The 17,742-nt window shown below is 25.1% G+C and overlaps 1 protein-coding gene across 1 annotated transcript; it reads left to right on the plus strand.

The window, feature by feature from the left end:
- The first annotated feature begins 5,645 nt into the window (after positions 1–5,645).
- Positions 5,646–14,550, plus strand: LOC145842627 (uncharacterized). Its single transcript, XM_082950102.1, has 7 exons — positions 5,646–5,816; positions 7,204–7,297; positions 7,678–7,770; positions 8,274–8,436; positions 9,468–9,618; positions 11,040–11,140; positions 13,658–14,550. The coding sequence occupies exons 1-7, from the start codon at positions 5,663–5,665 to the stop codon at positions 13,829–13,831; spliced, it is 930 nt and encodes a 309-aa protein (XP_082806228.1). The 5' UTR covers positions 5,646–5,662; the 3' UTR covers positions 13,832–14,550.
- Positions 14,551–17,742: the final 3,192 nt, after the last annotated feature.

Here is a 17,742-nt window from a genome sequence, read left to right on the forward strand (position 1 = left end):
ACAACCCAATAAATTTAAACTATAGTGCTTCTAACCCAATCACTTCTAACCCGATCACTTCTAACCCGATCACTTCTAACTCAATCACTTCTAACCCGATCACTTCTAACCCAATCACTTCTAACCCAATCACTTCTAACCCATTCATTTCAACCCGATCACTTCTAACCTGATAACTTCTAACCCGATCACTTCTAACCCAATTTAACCCTATAGTTTCTAACACGATCATTTCTTACCAGATCATATCTAACCGATTATTTCTAACTTGATTGTTTCTAACTTGACAATGATTAATCCGAACTGTAGTAATATGTTTACGAATTATTGTATTAAAGTAAGGATGTCAAAATGATCTCAAAAAGTTTTTTTTTTGAAATTTAGTTTATTTTGTTTAAAGTAAAACTTAATGTTTAGATAGCTTTAATAAAATTTAATTTTTGATGTTTATTTCTGTTGTAAGTTTTTTTTATCCTACGCTAGACCTACAAATCAAAATCTGGGCCGCTTAAACTAAATAGCACATAAGGAAGAGACAAAAATTTATATATCTTAAAATTAAAAACTACAGTTTTTTCTAATTTTTATAGATTAACAGGAAAAAAAAACAACACTTAGTATAAGACTTATTAACTTATTTATGATTCGAAGGAGAAATATTTAAACAAACTTGGTTTTAATTTTATAATAAGCAACTTAAATATCAACTCTTTCAACGATCAGTGAGTTCCAATAAAACAAAACACAGCTGCAAAACATTTTATTTTAGAATTAACTTCCAATTTATTTTCAACAAACAACCTTCTCTGCAAAATTCAGCAATACATATTGAGACAATTTAGTAAATTTTTTCTATAATTTTAGTTTAGCAATCAGCAAAATAGTCTGCATTACGAACTTCTACATTGAAATAAGCTCAGGATTACTTTTATTAAATACATTTAGAATATACTACAATGTCAGAATTCAAACAAACTACAAAAAATTATGAATAAAACTTCTTATAGTATATACATCTACCAGATATACACATCCTAACTTTTAGAGTTAGGTTCTGCACATTTAGGCAACCGTTTGGTATTTCATTGTTTTTTTATCATTTTTTTTGTAGCTTTGCCAAAGCATAATCAAAAAATTAAAATAAACATTATTAGAATTAAAGTACAGACAATTGAAAAAAAAAAGTCAAAAGTTTAAATGCATTGACTAACCACTAAGTTTTAAACCTTAAGTCCAAATCACATTAATAATACAGGTCAAGTAAAAATTTTTCAGAAAAATTGAAAAATGGTTTACATAGGAAAGGCAATTCTAATAAAATCAAACTATAGAATGAACAAAATCCTACATTTTAAATCAACAGTCCATAAGTTTAAAATTTGTTAAATTACTGATAGTTTCTAGTAAAAAGTATCTTATTTTAATCAAGTAAGCTTTAATCAAATTTGTTCAACTTTATGCAAAGATTAATTTTGTTTAAAAGCTAACTCCACATTTAAACTGAAAGATAATTATGACTGCAAGCATTTTTCGATTTATTTTTGTTGTAACTAATTATTTTAGTAGGATTCAAAAATTGATTATAAGTTAAGTGTAGTTTTTAGATTTAAAAGCATTAGGGAAAGTATAAGTCTTCTGTATCCTAAAGATTAAATATTAAGTTTTGATTAAAGTTAAATCAAAGTTTTCTTTTTAATATACCATAAAAAGTTAAATTACTAGTTGATCTCCAGTCCAGTTAGCAGCAAAAGTTCACTATCATACGTATTTTTAAGTGGTGTTTTACTCTGCAACTTTGCCCCTATATTATACTTGACCTGTACAAGACATTAAACGGTTTCTACTGTGTATAACTCGATAACCAAAAGGTGGTTTTGTTCGTCAGACAATTGGACTATAATTTTTGAGCGCTTATTCTATTTGTCGTAAAACAAAAAAACATATAAATTCTTATTCGTTACTAACTATATAGTATTTAAACTAATTTTCTTTATAACTACTAAAACATTTTTTAAATTTGTTAAAAAAATTTGTAAACTTGAGTTTTATTTTTGGATACTTATATTTTAAATAAAGTATAATAAACGCATGAGAAGTTTATTTGTGTATTTAAACTAATACAATCATAATCATGGTTTTCAATTAATCAATAAATATAATGAGCATTGCAGCGGTTAAAGACTATTCTTTACTTTTTTATGAAGAGATTCTATATGGTTAGCATAAATTTTAAGTTTAGAGACCAGATTGGTAAGTTGCATTCAAATTTAGGGCAAATTAATACGAAATACCATTTTTAAAGAGTATTAGTATATATGAAACTTAGAATAATACAGTTAATAAAATTTAGTAATCGTAATTCGTATGGTAATTTCATTTAAAATTATCATCATTAAATTCTAATTTCTTAAAACAAAAGTGTATACTGTTTAATACAAAGTAAAAAGTAGAGGTAAACGTTTATTTTTTTATAAATAGACCCTGTCATTTACTGGAACTTAATTTAGATTTTCTTTCTTTTAGCCAATGGTAAATTATATCTAAAGATTAAATAAAAGATATTACATAATAAACTTAAATATATAAGTTAAGTGTCAAAAACTTATTAATTTGATTTTTTCATATTTCTTAAAATATGTTGTACATAGAGCAAAATAATTTTACATTTTTAATAAAAGTTTAAAGTTTTAATAATTAAGAATTGCAAAAATAATTTTACACGACTAATAGTAAACACCTTTTTAATATTTTTCTTGATATCTGTTAAAAGTTATTATTTGAAAGATTTCCAAAAACACAAAAACTTAAGTTTATTTAGCGATCATTATATATGAATTAAAAATAAAAGTTATTAGATTAATATATACAACTTAAAAAGTGAGGTAAAAAAAGTAAATTAATATTATGCTAAGTTCATACTAAAATAAAAAAATTTACAAAGAATATTTTTTACATAACATACTAAAACATTATGTCTTAAATAAATTAATAATTGAACTAACTTTTTTTTAATATTTTAATTATTGTATTAAGATGTGTTTGTTTTTGCATAAAATACTGAAAAAAATAAACGTAAATAAACAGGTAAAATAGGTTAGAAACGATCGGGCTAGAAACGATCAGACTAGAAGTGATCGGGTTAGAAATGATTGGGTTAGAATGATTGGGCTAAACTGGGTTAGAAATGATCGGGTTAGATGTGATTGGGTTAGAAGTGATCGGGTTAGAAATGATCGGGTTAGAAATGATCGGGTTAGAAGTGATCGGGTTAGAAGTGATCGGGTTTATTTTATATTGTTACTGTTTAATTTCCATAGAAGGTTTGCAAGTTGGGTACAATTTTTGGGTTTGCTTTTAGATGGTTTAGGGAAAGAGGCCTTGTGTTCATTATATCTAGATTTGAATGTACTTTTGGTTGAACCTATGTATATTTTGAGGTCATTTTCGGGCGTGGAAATCTTAGCTTGATATTTGATGTTATTTAGGCAACACTTGTTATTCACAGGGCAGTTTGTTTTTGATCTAAAATTGCAAAGTTTTTTGTTCTTATCTGATTTATTCATAAGCTTTTTGTTGTGTAAATTTACAAAGGCCATAACGTTTGGTGTGCAGCAATATGGTATTCTTATTCAATTTATGTTAATTATTTCGTGGTAAATGCTGTCTTTGTTAAAAATTTATCTATTAATTGTAGATTATATTTTAAAGATAACACTTAGGTCTTAAAATTTTTTTTTTAAACAAAATGGTGTTAAAAGGGCATAGGGGTGTAAACACCTTTTTTTGAAATTTGATTTTATTTTATATAGTTTTTACTAATCTACAAGATTCTTTTTACAGATTTATAAAATTCAAAATAATTTTGAGATATGGCCGGTCAAAGTTGGAGGCAACAATAGGTTCCTTATGGGAGGTGCAAACTAAAACGGCAAAAATAGACTATTTCACTAAAAATCTGTCTTTTCTTACGTTTTTTGAGATAACTACCTCAACTTTTCAGGAGCTGTTCCTTGCAATGTTTAGAAAATTCTGTCAGAATAGAATTTTTAAAATAAAAGTTTTATAACTAAAAAAACAGAGAAAAACTTGTTTTTGTTTGTTTTTTATATAAAAATTATTTTTTTAATTTTTTTTTTTAATTCTTTCCAACAGAATTTTCTAAATAAATCAAGGAACATTTCCTGAAAATTTGAGGTTGTTATCTCAAAAAATGTAGGAGAAGATAGATTTAGTGAAATAGTCTATTTTTGCCGTTTTAGTTTGCGCCCCCCATAAAAAACCTATTGTTGCCTCCAAATTTGACCAGTTATATCTCAAAAATTGTTTTGAGTTTTTTTTATCTGTAAAAAGCATCTTGTAGCTTAGTAAAAACTATATAAAATAAAATCAAATTTCAAAAAAAAGGTGTTGACCCCCCTATGCCCTTAAATTAGTTGACACAAAGTTTTGAATGCGTCCTGCAGGCCACAGGCCTGATTAAGGGCAAAAACTAGTGTGTTATATTAGCAAATTAGTATCTGTCAGTACCATTTGAGTAGAATCTGTTTAAAATCAGGTTAATTTCTGTACCTATAAATGATAAATTACCATTGACTGATCTTTATAAAATAAACCTTAAATTTGAATGCAATTCATCGTGTGATAGAAAATGATTGTGACTTGTTTATTGTTAAAACTTATATGCGATTGAGTTATTTAAATTTTAAATTATTTAGTTTAGAATTTATTATTTTTAGACTACTTGTATTCTATTAGTTTTTTCAAGTTTGTAATATTTATTTATAAATTTAGATAAAGTTTTCCTTCTTGATATAGTAGACCCAAGTTGTGTTTAACTAGGAGTAGGGACTTAAAAGTTAGGAAATCTAAATATTTTAATTTATAAATCTCTGTAGAAATTGTGTTTTAACGAGGCCTAAAACTATTCTGGACTATTTTTTGTATGGCTTAAGATATTATTTTAACAACATTATTTTTGTGTTAACATAATTAGCTTAAATATTGTTAAAGTTCTTAATTTTAGTAAGGTGTCCTTTTGTGGAAATTTAAAAATTATCTGTATAAAAAAAGGGTTGATCATGCCAATTCGAACATCAGACCACAAGTTTTGGTAGACTGAGACCGATTTCCTCCTTATTAGGACTCATCAGTCAGTCACAACCGAAAACTTGCAGTCGTCAATCTACAAACGATTTATCATGCTTTCACATGAAGCAACCATTTGCTGGCAATGATCAGTTTCTGGTACACTCGTTTTAGTACAATCAACAAAAAACATTAGCAAAAGTCTGCAGAGCAGAAGCCTGGACTTTTGTTTCCCGTGAAACAAGCACAAGTTTAACAAAAGGGTTGATCATGCCAATTCGATCATCAAGTTTTGGTAGACTGAGACCGGTTTTGTCTTTATTAGGACTCATCAGTAGTCACAATTGAAAAACTTGCAGTCGTTAATCTACAAGCGGTTTATCATGCTTTCACATGAAGCAACCATTTGCTGGCAATGATCAGTCTGTATAACTGATACTTAATTACTTTAAATGTATAAACTTATATTGTTAGTGTTATAAATAATTTTTAATTTAATAAATAAATTTTGCTAATTTATTATTACTGTTAGACTTAATATTTTTATCAACAGATTAAAGTTCTGATAATTAACACAATGAGCTCATCAGAATCAGATTATGAAGGTAAAACAGTAATAATTAAACGGAAGAGAAGGATACCTACAAATATGTTAACTATGAAACCTGCACCCAAAATTTATAAAAGCAAAGCTATTGAACAGATTTCTGATGTTTACCAAAAGTTTAAAAGTTAGTTTAAAAACACTTCAAAAAAATGTTGTATTTTTTTTTGTATTTGCTGTAATGTTAATTGTTTTATTACTTCCAATACTATAATTGACATTATCTTAATTGATTAATTTTAAAGAAATTTAGAATTTTATCTAGTGTATCTTATTTTTGTGTATTTTGGTCTAGAACATAACATTTTTACAAATTGTTCCTTAAAATGTTTAGCAAATCTGTCAAATTGAATTAAAAAAACAAAAAAAGAAATATCAAAGTTTTATGAAAAAAAAAATAAAAAAGTTTTTATTATTGTTTGACAACAAAACTAAAACCAAATAAACTTGAGCTTGTCTCACGGCAAACAAAAGTCCAGACTTCTGCTCTGCAGACTTTCGCCGATGGTTTTTGTTGATTGTACTAAAACGAGCATACCAGATGTCTTGCCTAGTGGACACAATGTTTAAAACGTTGCACTGCAAAAGACAATGATGACGTCACTGATCATTGCCAGCAAATGGTTGCTTCATGTGAAAGCATGATAAACTGTTTGTAGATTAACAACTGCAAGTTTTCGGTTGTGACTGACTGATGAGTCCTAATAAGGACAAAATTAGTCTCAGTCTACCAAAACTTGTGGTCTGATGATCGAATTGGCATGATCAACCCTTTTATTATTGTTTATTTTAGAAAAAAAATTCAATTAGAAATTATAAATTTTTCCGGAATATTTCCAGGAACTATATTGAGAAAAATGAAAAAAATTAAGCCAAAGTTCTTTGAAAAAATAGTATTTTGAGTTAAATAGTATTTTGGATTTATGGTTTGCGCCTCCTATAAGGGACCTATAAAACTCTTAAATTTCGACTACTTTTATTTAAAAAGTTGTTTGAATTTTTAAAATGATATATTAGTTATAAATGTAAAATAGACAAAAATTAAATTTACTACGTTGACAAAAGGGTTACTTTTCTTTTTGCACCTCATTGATAATTTTTCCTAATAATTACAATAAAGACATCTTTATTTATTGATTCAAAGTTAACAGCATGATAATTTTTAAACTAACTATCTATTGATGTTTTCTTAAGTTTTAAATTTTTTAAGTTTAATATCTTTATTAATAAACGTATTATAACTATTAAATTTTTTTTTCCAAATAGTTTTAGCTGTTTATTTTGTTCATAATGGATTTTATATGTAAAATCTTATAGCTACTTTTATGCGTATATTTACTGCATATGTTGCAAAGCATAGTTTAAAATAAGTTTTACATATAATAGTGTAGATAGATACAAAAAATCAGAGTATTAAAGTTTTATACAAGTGTTATATATAAATCTTGATTTTGTACTTTGTTACAACTATAATAAGTTGCAATGCCATTTTACCACTTTTTCTAAATTTGCAGATGAACAGCTAGTAAAAGAAAAAAATGCTAAAAGTAATAAAACTGACCTTAAAAGTTCAGATGAAAACAAAAATAACAAAACTTTGAGTGATGTGTAAGAAACTTTTATTTAGCCTATGATGTTTTTTTATGAAGTTAAAAACTTAACATATTTGTAGTTAATTCATTTAAATTTAACATGTTAAGTTCTTATATAGTATACAAATTTAGAAGGTAAAAGACAAGCTTCAAAAAGTGCTTAATTTTAACCTTAGTAAATAGTAAGTCCTAAAATTAAAAAAAAATGTTGAAAAGTTTATGAGGTTTTAAATGCAACATTAATTTATAAAAGTTGTTTTTTAACGAATCATGCTTTTTGTACACTTTAGTTTAGAATAAATAATATTTTTTGTGAAATAAATTCTGCTTTTATTTTAAAAGTTTTGTAATTTTAAACTTTACTTAAGTTTTTTTTACTAGATTTAATTTAAATAGGTCAGATTTAGAAGAAGACTTAGAAGAGTATATGAAAAAAAGAAGAAAGGGTAGAAAAAACAAAAAACAAAAGGAATCTCTTGCATTGCTTAAGTTTGTTATTTGTACATTTATATGTATTTTTAAATAAAGCAATACACAAACTGGAAAAAAAAGTTCGGTTTAAAAGCATAAGGCATAAAATTAAATTATTGATATTTTTTTTTAATTTACACTGTACTATATATTTAATTTAAACAGCTAACTACATACATAAAGTTTAATGATGACCTCTTTGAAGTAAACTTAAAGCCATTGTGGTCAAGGCTTTTTTTTGCAAAAGCTATGATTGACTCTATTATGAAAGCTTAAAGTATGAACTATAAGTTTATTTTTAAAGAAAATAAAAATTTATCATTTTTAGAGACATAGTCAGTTTTATAAAAAGTTCCTGATACAAACCTATGAACAATAATATTTTGTTGTCGATTTTCTCGGAAATTTAAAAATTCAATTTTTGAACAGTTTCTTCAAATTTAAAAAATATTCAGTAGTATATAAACTTTTACGATTTTGATTTTAAATTTTAGATAAACAATTTTTTTTTTCAAACACAGAGAAGTTGAACAACTGAAGAAAGAAAACAGCCTTGTTGAAAAGAAATCAAAAATGAACGACGATGATGAAGATGAAATTGTGTTAATCAGCTCTAAATCAGAAACAACACACGTGTTTTGCGTGAACTTTAAAAACAAAATTCATCACTTCAATATAAAAGACGTTAGTTTTTTTGCAGTTACGACTGAAAGTTATAAATCTTGAGATATAGATATACTGGATTAATTACCTTAGGGTAAATACTTGTTTTATAGACTAAAATTATAACTTGTGTTTTACAAATTGTTTGTAAATGTTAGTTGTTAGTTAATAAAGTTTGATTTCGCTTCTATTTTAAGTTTTTTTTTCAAACAGAATATTTTTATTCAAATCTTGAGTTATAAAGTTGGTATAATAAAATAAACTATGTTTATCAACATAAAAACTTTACTGGTTATATAGCTTTGAGTATTAAGTATATGCTTATTTTATTAGAAATTTTATAAAGTTTTCTATCATGTATTTTATTTTAGTTTCTAAAAATTTCTGTTATTTATTAACTGATAGTAAAAAATAGTACAAAAACTGTATTTTAAACATTTTGTAATTAAAACTACTGGTGACAATCTTAGTATAGTTGTTTACACTTTATAAAGTACTTTTTAAAGACACTTAATGTTTATACTATTAATATAGAAAATTTTTATAATTTAATATATTTAAATTTGCTCATAATTTTTATTAAAAAAAATCTATTATACCTAACATGTATTATTTTTAATATTTTAATAGAATTAATTTATCTTTATTTAAGCTTAGGATACTTTTTAAAACTTTTTTTTACTTCATGTAGATTATTGCGATTAGCACTAAAAATACATTTTGTAATTTATACATTGTTTGTAAAAGTTAAATTAAAAGATAGTTCAACTATTTTACAACTAGTTTATGACAGTATAGATATAACTTAGTTGTATATAATTTTTTGTATAACTACAATCCGTGTTAATTACTTTAGTATTTGCTATTTTCTATCGCATGTTGAGAATATACATAGATTTTAAATGAGTAAATTTTATAGTTTAAGACTTCTTTTAAAGTTGAAAATGTATTAAAAAGTGTAATATATAAAAAAGGTATAATCTTTGTATCAGTCTTGTTTTCTTTGAACTGTCTTTTAGGTTATCATAACTCAGTTTTAATTATTTTATTAGAGTTCTAAAATGGAAACACTTTACGAACAAGTTTCACAAAAAACTCAAATTCCAGTTAAAAAACTTTTAATAGCATCAAATAATGGTAAAATAGAAATGAATTGTACTGCAAAAGATCTTGTGAATACTGGAGAAGTAAAGCAACTTTTGGGTAAGTAATTTTTTCATGTAATATCTCTTTTTTTTTATAAACTAAACGTAAAAATATGAAATGTTTATACAATTAAAAAAATTATCTTTATTGTTTATAAAAAGTCTTGGAATTGTTTCAAAATAAGATTTTTCAAATAAGTTATATTTTTGTATCATTGATTTGTGAATAAATTTATAAGTTGGCTGTTAGACATTCCTAATGGTTGCTTTTGTTACATGACAATTCAAATTCGGACAACTCAAATTACGACAATTCAAAATCTTTAAAGAATATTTAAAAGACTATATCTCAATAAGTAATATAAGTATGAAAAAATTAAAAATACATTTGTAGATCTTATTAATATCTACAAGCCACCTTTTTCTTATTTTCAAAACGTAACATACTTTTCAAGATATTTAAAAATTACTAAAAATAATTATAATTTTTACTTGATTTAATCCATATCTCAAAAAAAAGTTTAATGACTTACAATAATATAAAAATGGCTTGTAGATATGATTATGACCTACATATGTATTTTTTTATATTTGACAAATATGCATTACCTTTTTATTTATGGCTGTTTAAATTTTTTAATTAAGAATTTGAATTATCCGAATTTGAATAGTCGTGCACCCGGTTGCTTTATTTGTAACTTTTTTATTTTATTTTTACGTTTAAGTTTAATCTATTGATTTATTAATTTTTAGTACTTATTGGCGATGAATAAACTATTAATACACACATTTATATACTAGCTTTTGTGGATTACTAAATAAACAACAATCGCTTATTTTCTCTATTCTAAAGTTTGAACAAGTTAAAAACATCTGTATTAAAACTTCAACAACTATTTAGCACTAATATTATTCTTTCTAGTTTTACTAATTAGGATATATTTAAGCCACGCTTTTTATTTAAAATACCTTTTTACTTTTCTTTTACGAGGGTTTAAAAGTTTTTTTGGTTTCGAGTAGCGTTTTATACGGTTATAAACATTGGTTAAGTAAATTACTTACGGATAATAAAGAATATTGTTTCGTACAGTTTTTATTTAATTACTTTTAATTTGTTCAATTAGCGTTGGTTATAAGATTGTGTTTGTTTGGAGTATAAAAGAATAAAACACACTCGAAAAACTTATAGTGTCTTAATTGTTATAATAACTAGTCACTCCTTAATTTTAATTTTATTTAAGAGATATCACAAAATTTTTATTAAAAATTTAAAATCTGTAAGTTATCTTTGTTGTTGAGTTGTTTTTTATTACAAAATTATTTTAAAAAATACTCGGGTTTTAAAAAATTGGTTTCATAGCTAGTTGATACAAATAAACTTTTAAAGTATGCATACAAAAACTCCTATTATTTTATATATAAGTGAGTCTTTAGCAGCTGTTTTCTTCATTCATGTGTTGTAACTTATTATTTGTTCAGAATGTGTGGAAATTCCAGATGATGACGTTGAACAGCCAACCTTCAAAATATTTCTGCAGTCCGGAGAAAAACGCTCTAAACGAGAATTCTACATTGAAGAAGTATTACTTTCGTTGTATTAGATTATAATTTTAATTGTCATTAACTTTTTTTGATTTAGTTTTTAACAGGGTTGCCACTTTACCTAGAAACCTGGAAAAACCTAGAATTTTTAATAATTTTAACATTTTCAGTAGCAAAATTTCGATTTGACACTAAAAATATATCATATAAATAAGATTTTTTTGTCATCATCAAAATTTTTTTTTAATAAACACATTTAAAGTAACCTTACAGTATCTTTTCAATGTTTTTACACTATTTAAAACAGTTTCTTATATAGAAATTAACTTAAAACTAAAAATAGACCCGAAAATGTGTACTTTTAAAAACATGGAAAAAATTTTGAAAAAACGAGTGGCAACTCTGTTTTAAGCATTGTTTTGAAAAGCTAACCTTGCGTCGGACAAATTTTAAATTATGATACTGGGTGGTTCCTTTAAGGTTTTCTTATTTTCTTTAAGGGTTTTGAAACTAAAATTTTAATTTGTATTTTAATAGAAAATTAATCTAAGGTTTAAAAATGTTTTATAGCATAAAATTACTGAAAAGATACTGTAACGCTATTTTTATGCTTATCTTATTTTCATAATTTAACATGTAAATTTGCTCAAAATTTTAAGTTTCTTCATGTTATTTCTTCCTAAGTTTTTAAATTCAAGGTTTCCAGGTTAAAATGCCACCCTTATAATAGCTCTCTATATTATTAGTCATAAAAATAGCCTTGTACTTAAAAAACTTAAATGAATATATAGTGTTTTATAAATGTCACTCAGGGTTGCCACTCGGTCGTGAAAAGTCAGGAAATCAGAAAAAGTCAGGAAAAATTTTTAAAAATGACAAAAGTCAAGAAAAATGGGAGGTTTTGAAAAAAAGTCAGGAAAAGTCGGGAAATTTGATAAAATAACATAAAAAAGAGTCAGATTTTGTCAGTTATAATTTACAAAATTCCTTGTTTTCAAAAGCCTTCAAACGGTAAACATTAATTAAAAGTCCTATAAAGTCAGAAAAAATTCCAAAATATTCCTAGAAATTTACAATATATTTAATTTATTTCCAATGCTTTCATCTGGTATAAATTAGTAAAATATCGTTTACAAAACTGCAAAAATTTTCTATTAACATATTGAACAAGTACCCTACTTGAAAAGCAGATTTTGTAAGCTTTTTAGTATTGATGATCTGTAGTAAGGACACTTGCATAGTGAAACTGTGATATATACACAAAAGTTTATCTAGCATAATTTTAAAATCAAAGTGTTTTTTGTTTAGGTAAATAATTGAGTTATTTATAACTAAGCAGTTAGTTTAGTATTTTATGTAACAAGTTAATGTGTATACTTTACCTCTTTATAATTTTTTCAAAATTGTTTAAATTTATAAAATAAGTTATAAGAGAGGTATATGCCAAGATTATGCTTACTTATTATTTGTATTTTTTGTTGAGTAACTTAAGTAAATAAGAGTATATTTATTTGTTACAAATTTTATATTAAATGATAAGAGGAAATATTTTATAAATGAAAGTAAAAATAAATGAGTGCTAAAAGAAAAGAAATGAAGCCCACAAGTGGTGGCTTGATTTATAGAAAAGATTCTCTTCAACAAGTGTAGGGGAAGCAGATGAGAGCGATTTAAATAAAATGAGTCAAATGATTTAAACTGCCAAGAAAATGAAGCGTAATGCAGTTCAGATGAAGGAAACCATATCTTCATAGATGAAGAGGTTGAAGTGATAATAAAAAAACGGAGAAAATAAATTTTAGAACATACATTTAGAAAAACGGTATTTGATTAAGTAGTTTATTGTTTTAATGTTTTAACTGTAAAAGTTCGTTATTGTTTTAAGGTTTTAGTTGTTAAAGTTCCTTATTGATTTAAAGTTTTAATTGTAAAAGTTCCTTATATGTCGTTTCGTTTATTTAGATAAATTTATGCTAGGAAATTCTAAAAAATGTGTTCTTTATTGTTTTAAGGTTTCAAATGTAAAAATTTGTTATTGTTTTAAGATTTTAGTTGTGAAAGTTCTTTATTAGTTCAAGATTTTAATTGTAAAGGTTCCTTATTTGTCGTTTGTTTATCTAGATTCATTTATGCTAGGAAATGCTAAATAATTGTGTCTTTTTTTAGACAAGCTGTGTTTATAAGGTAATAATACAAGTATTTTGCTGTTAGAGCTGTTTATTACAAACATCAATCACACACAGATGGTTTAAGTGATGTACTGGAAGTTTGATGATAGAATTCAGCAAAAAACTGTTGTTTTTAACCTGTATTAAAATTAGATTGAAAGCTTTATATAGTTTCAAGTGTTAGATTATGTATTTTAGAATAAGTTTAATTTAACAGTTTTATTTAGAAAAGTCAGGAAAATTTTGGTAAAAAGTCAGGAAAAGTCAGGAAATTTTTCTCAGCTTGATCAGTGGTAACCATAGTCAATGTTTAAATAATTTCGGATAAAATCAAACAAAACAGGCAAGAGCTGTTCTGTAGAGTCATAATGAAATATTTTACAACAGACGGATCCTCTGGAGCAAGTGTTTGCATCTTACGCTGAAGAAATATTTCCTGGTAAGAAATTATGTGAGCTATCGTTTAAATTCGACGATGAACCTGTTGATATGAAGCAGTCTTGCAAGCAACTCGACATTGAATGCGATGAGTGCATTGATGTCAAACTGCTAAGTAAATAAGTTCTTTCAACATTTGTTAAATGTAAGAAAGAATGCGTTTTTTGACTTAGTATATTTAAAAATGAAAGGTATATTAAGTAAAAAAACTAGTATAAAGAATTTTTTTGACCCTACTTTTTCATAATTAGTTTAATTTATTTTATTGTTCTTACACGTAAAAGGCTTCTTTTTTTTTTATAAATACAAACATGCCAACTTAAACTTTTCAAAATGAATTTTTTCTGTTAAGGTTTCTATAGATTTTTTAATTATATTATAAATTTATATTATTATAATTTTTTCAGTTGTAGTGAAAAGTTTTTTTTTTTGACTTTCAATGGTAAAGTTAGAACAAATAATTGATCTCTAAATATATAAACTTTGCGAGTTACTTTATGATGACAAATCGGATATTTTTATCATCATATTTAAGTTTGTAAAGTGACTTTTTTTCATGTCTAGCTAAGTAAATTTGTTTTCTTAAATGCCAAGCCTAAATTTGTTGCTCTTACTTAAAAAAAAGCTATAATTTTTAAGCTACTAGTAACAAGTTTTTGATAATAATAGGTATGCAAAGAATAATACTTAAAGATTAAATGAGATTAAAATTAAATATGATTTGTTTTTGGGCTTTTAAAAACTTATTAGTTTCTAAACTTTTAGCCATTCCATTCTTATTATACACGTATATTATAAAACTAGACGGTATTTCTTTATTTTATTTTATTTTCGTAGCTTAATTTTCCATACTTACACGTATGAAATTAAATTGAACTAAAACCTCATCAAATTTTCTTTTTTTTTTTGCTACTAAAAAAATAAACATAAAACAAGAATGTTTAAAATAGAAAGTATAGTATAATTTTAGTTAATACAAAGAAAAATACTATCATAAGTTTATAAATTTCCCGTAAAAAAAGTTGTAATGGTTTACATGTTTAATTTAAAAAAATTAATAATTGCTATACTCGTTTTTACGAACGCTACATAATAGTCTTTTTAAATAATTATTTTATGTTTCTGTATGTTTTAAAAAAGTATGAAATACATACTTTATATTTTTTTATAAACAAGAAAAGAAAATAAAAGATAGTTCTCAAACAAACTTAACCTTTAGAAAGCTATATATGTTTTTTTTTATAAATTCTCTTTCAATTTAACATATAACGTATTGAAGTGTTTACACCTAAAGAGCCGAGTCAGAAAACCGAAACAAATTAAATTATGTTTTAAAAAAAGACTAACGATGTTTTCGATGCTCTTAAAGTAAGAATTTGTAAATAAAAAAAAATTATACAGTAATCTTCCTTTATTGTACCAACATATGTTTCTGTGTGTTAACAGATTAACACACTTCAACTGGGTTCTGTAAAAAAATAAATACTGTAATGAATGAATAGAAGCTAAAGTAGGTGTATGCATGTGTAAATAAATAATAATTTAATAATAATTTTTACAGGTTAATAGTTAATAAAAGGTAAAATACTTATTGTTAAATCCGACTGTTATAAAACTATATAATATTTGTAATTAATAAGTCTAAATTAAGTAAGGTAAATTTAAATACACAACAAAGCATAATATAGATTACTTACATGAATGGAAAGAATAACTAATTCAAATTTATTTACCGTTGTTAATTATTGAACAAATTATATCTAATGATTACATCACGATATATATGAACATTAGGACAGCTATTTAATTTGTATTATAAAGTTAGATAATTTAGTCTTTATTTTTGGAAAAGCAGTAAAGCGCATTAATATGAAAAGTAGTTTGTAATCTATTTTAAATAAAAAGTAAAACAACAGCCATTGATTAGTGAATCAATAAACTTAACAATGGTAAAGACAATAAAAGTCACAGGAACTTGATATAATGTATATTTTATTTATTAAATGTTTATAAAGATAAAATTTAAATTATAACAAAATCAAAGTTAGATGCAGTTAGGAAGCAGATTTATTTTAAATGTAAAAAACACAGCACAAAAAACAAACTTTTTATTAAGCTTACAAAGCACTGACCGATAATTAAATTATAAAATCACAATGACTTAAATTACATACATATTGTATACAATACTTATTAAGATAGTTGATTATTGTTTTATAAAGAAGCAGTCGGGTGTTTAAATTAAATATCCAATACAGATATTTTAAATATTTAATAATTAAACTGTTATAAATTACGGGTTGTGTTTAATATAAAATTTAAATTCTAAAACATAAAACAACAAGGTGCTATATGCTAAGTATAAACCTGCAGTAAGAAACCTCTAGTCGTTCTATTGGGCGTAGTAGGTAAAAAAGCACGGTTTTACTGTGACTTGAATACAGGTTTCCAATTAAACTTGAAACACATAAAGATATGAAGAATTATAGTCGGGAGGGTAACAGTTTTAATGTACTTGGTATTACTAAGGTAATTAACAACATTGACCCAGAAGATACTATCAAAACTTTTGTGCTCAATGATACGCGCAAAGACTAATCTCTGAGTAATTGATAAGTTTCACTTGGTAGATAAACATGTGTTTACTTAAAAAAACCTAATATTAAAAAAAAAAATCTTCCTTAATTTCAAAATGTTGTAAAAACATTTAATATTAAAATGATATAACAAAGTTTTCATAAGCAAGAAAATATAAAAACTAAAAAAAATTAAAAAGAAAAAATAATCAAGGTGTTCCAAAATAAAATAAAAACACATTGGAATTTAAAAAGGACGAACAATAAAATAAAACATCAGAGCCTAAGTCTGTTTTTTCGTATGCCGTGAGACAAGCTAAAGTTAACATTAAAGTTTTATCACACCATTCGATCATCAGACCACAAGCCCTCAGTAGAACAGAGACCCGGGTTCCGTTCTTATTGAAACTCGTCAGTCAGCCGCAAACGAAAAACTTTCCGTCGTCAATCTACAAACGGTGTATGATGTTTCACCATAAAGCAATCGTTTGCTGGTATTCAAAATTAATAAAAACTAAGAAGGTAAAACTTTATCTTTTAACTGTTTTAAATTATAGATTTTTGTGTGAACCATAGTACGAAAAATTATAAAGTCAGTAAAAATAAAGTAAATCAAATTTATAAGTCACATAATTAAGCCTCTAGCTCTAAACCTTATTAATACTTTACCTTTTATCAACATTTATTTAAATTCGCTAAAAAGTAAGAAAAACTAAGTTATCACAGATGTTCTTGTGCTAAAACTTTATTTCAACTAACGGCGTTTCACTGCTCTCAAATAAATTTAAGAACAGATCTACGGAGTCTATAAAATGTTAACACACATTAGAAAAAAAGCAGAAAAAAGCATGTATAATTATGTATAGTGTTTATCTAGGTAGTAACTATAAATTGACTTTATGGTTTAAAAACAAAGTTTGGGATAAAAGCATAAAATTATAAAATTGTCTACAAAAAAAAAACAAATTTAATAAAAGTTGGCACTAACCTCAAAAAGCTCTAAGAATAGGCAAATTTTAAAAATGAAAATTAAATTGAGTTGTGCAGAAATGTTACGTCATAATAATTTTAACAAATTTTTCAATAATTTATACAGCTTAAAAACATGAAGTATTAAACTTGCAAGTATAAGTTTTGTGAAATAAATTAGTACATAAATAGACAGAGTTATTTAAAGTAGAATCGTCGGTTATGGGGACAGATATTCGATAAATCTTGCCGCTTATTCAGAAGTAGGTCTTTATCTTCTGCTGCAATTACTGCTCTTTCTGTATTGCAAGTTGGACAAATTCTACTTACTCCGTTGGATGCATGTTTTATCTTTGAAACAATACTCCACTCCATGTTTGGCCTTTTACCGTACCTGTGAAAAAAGCTCCAGACATAATCCGATAAACGCGTGCTTTGTTTTTTATTTATATCTTTAAAAGTATGTTTATGATTAGCATATCTATCCTT

Source organism: Thalia democratica, chromosome 8 (genome assembly GCF_965202585.1).
Source record: "Thalia democratica chromosome 8, ktThaDemo2.hap1.1, whole genome shotgun sequence".
Taxonomy (NCBI): domain Eukaryota; kingdom Metazoa; phylum Chordata; class Thaliacea; order Salpida; family Salpidae; genus Thalia; species Thalia democratica.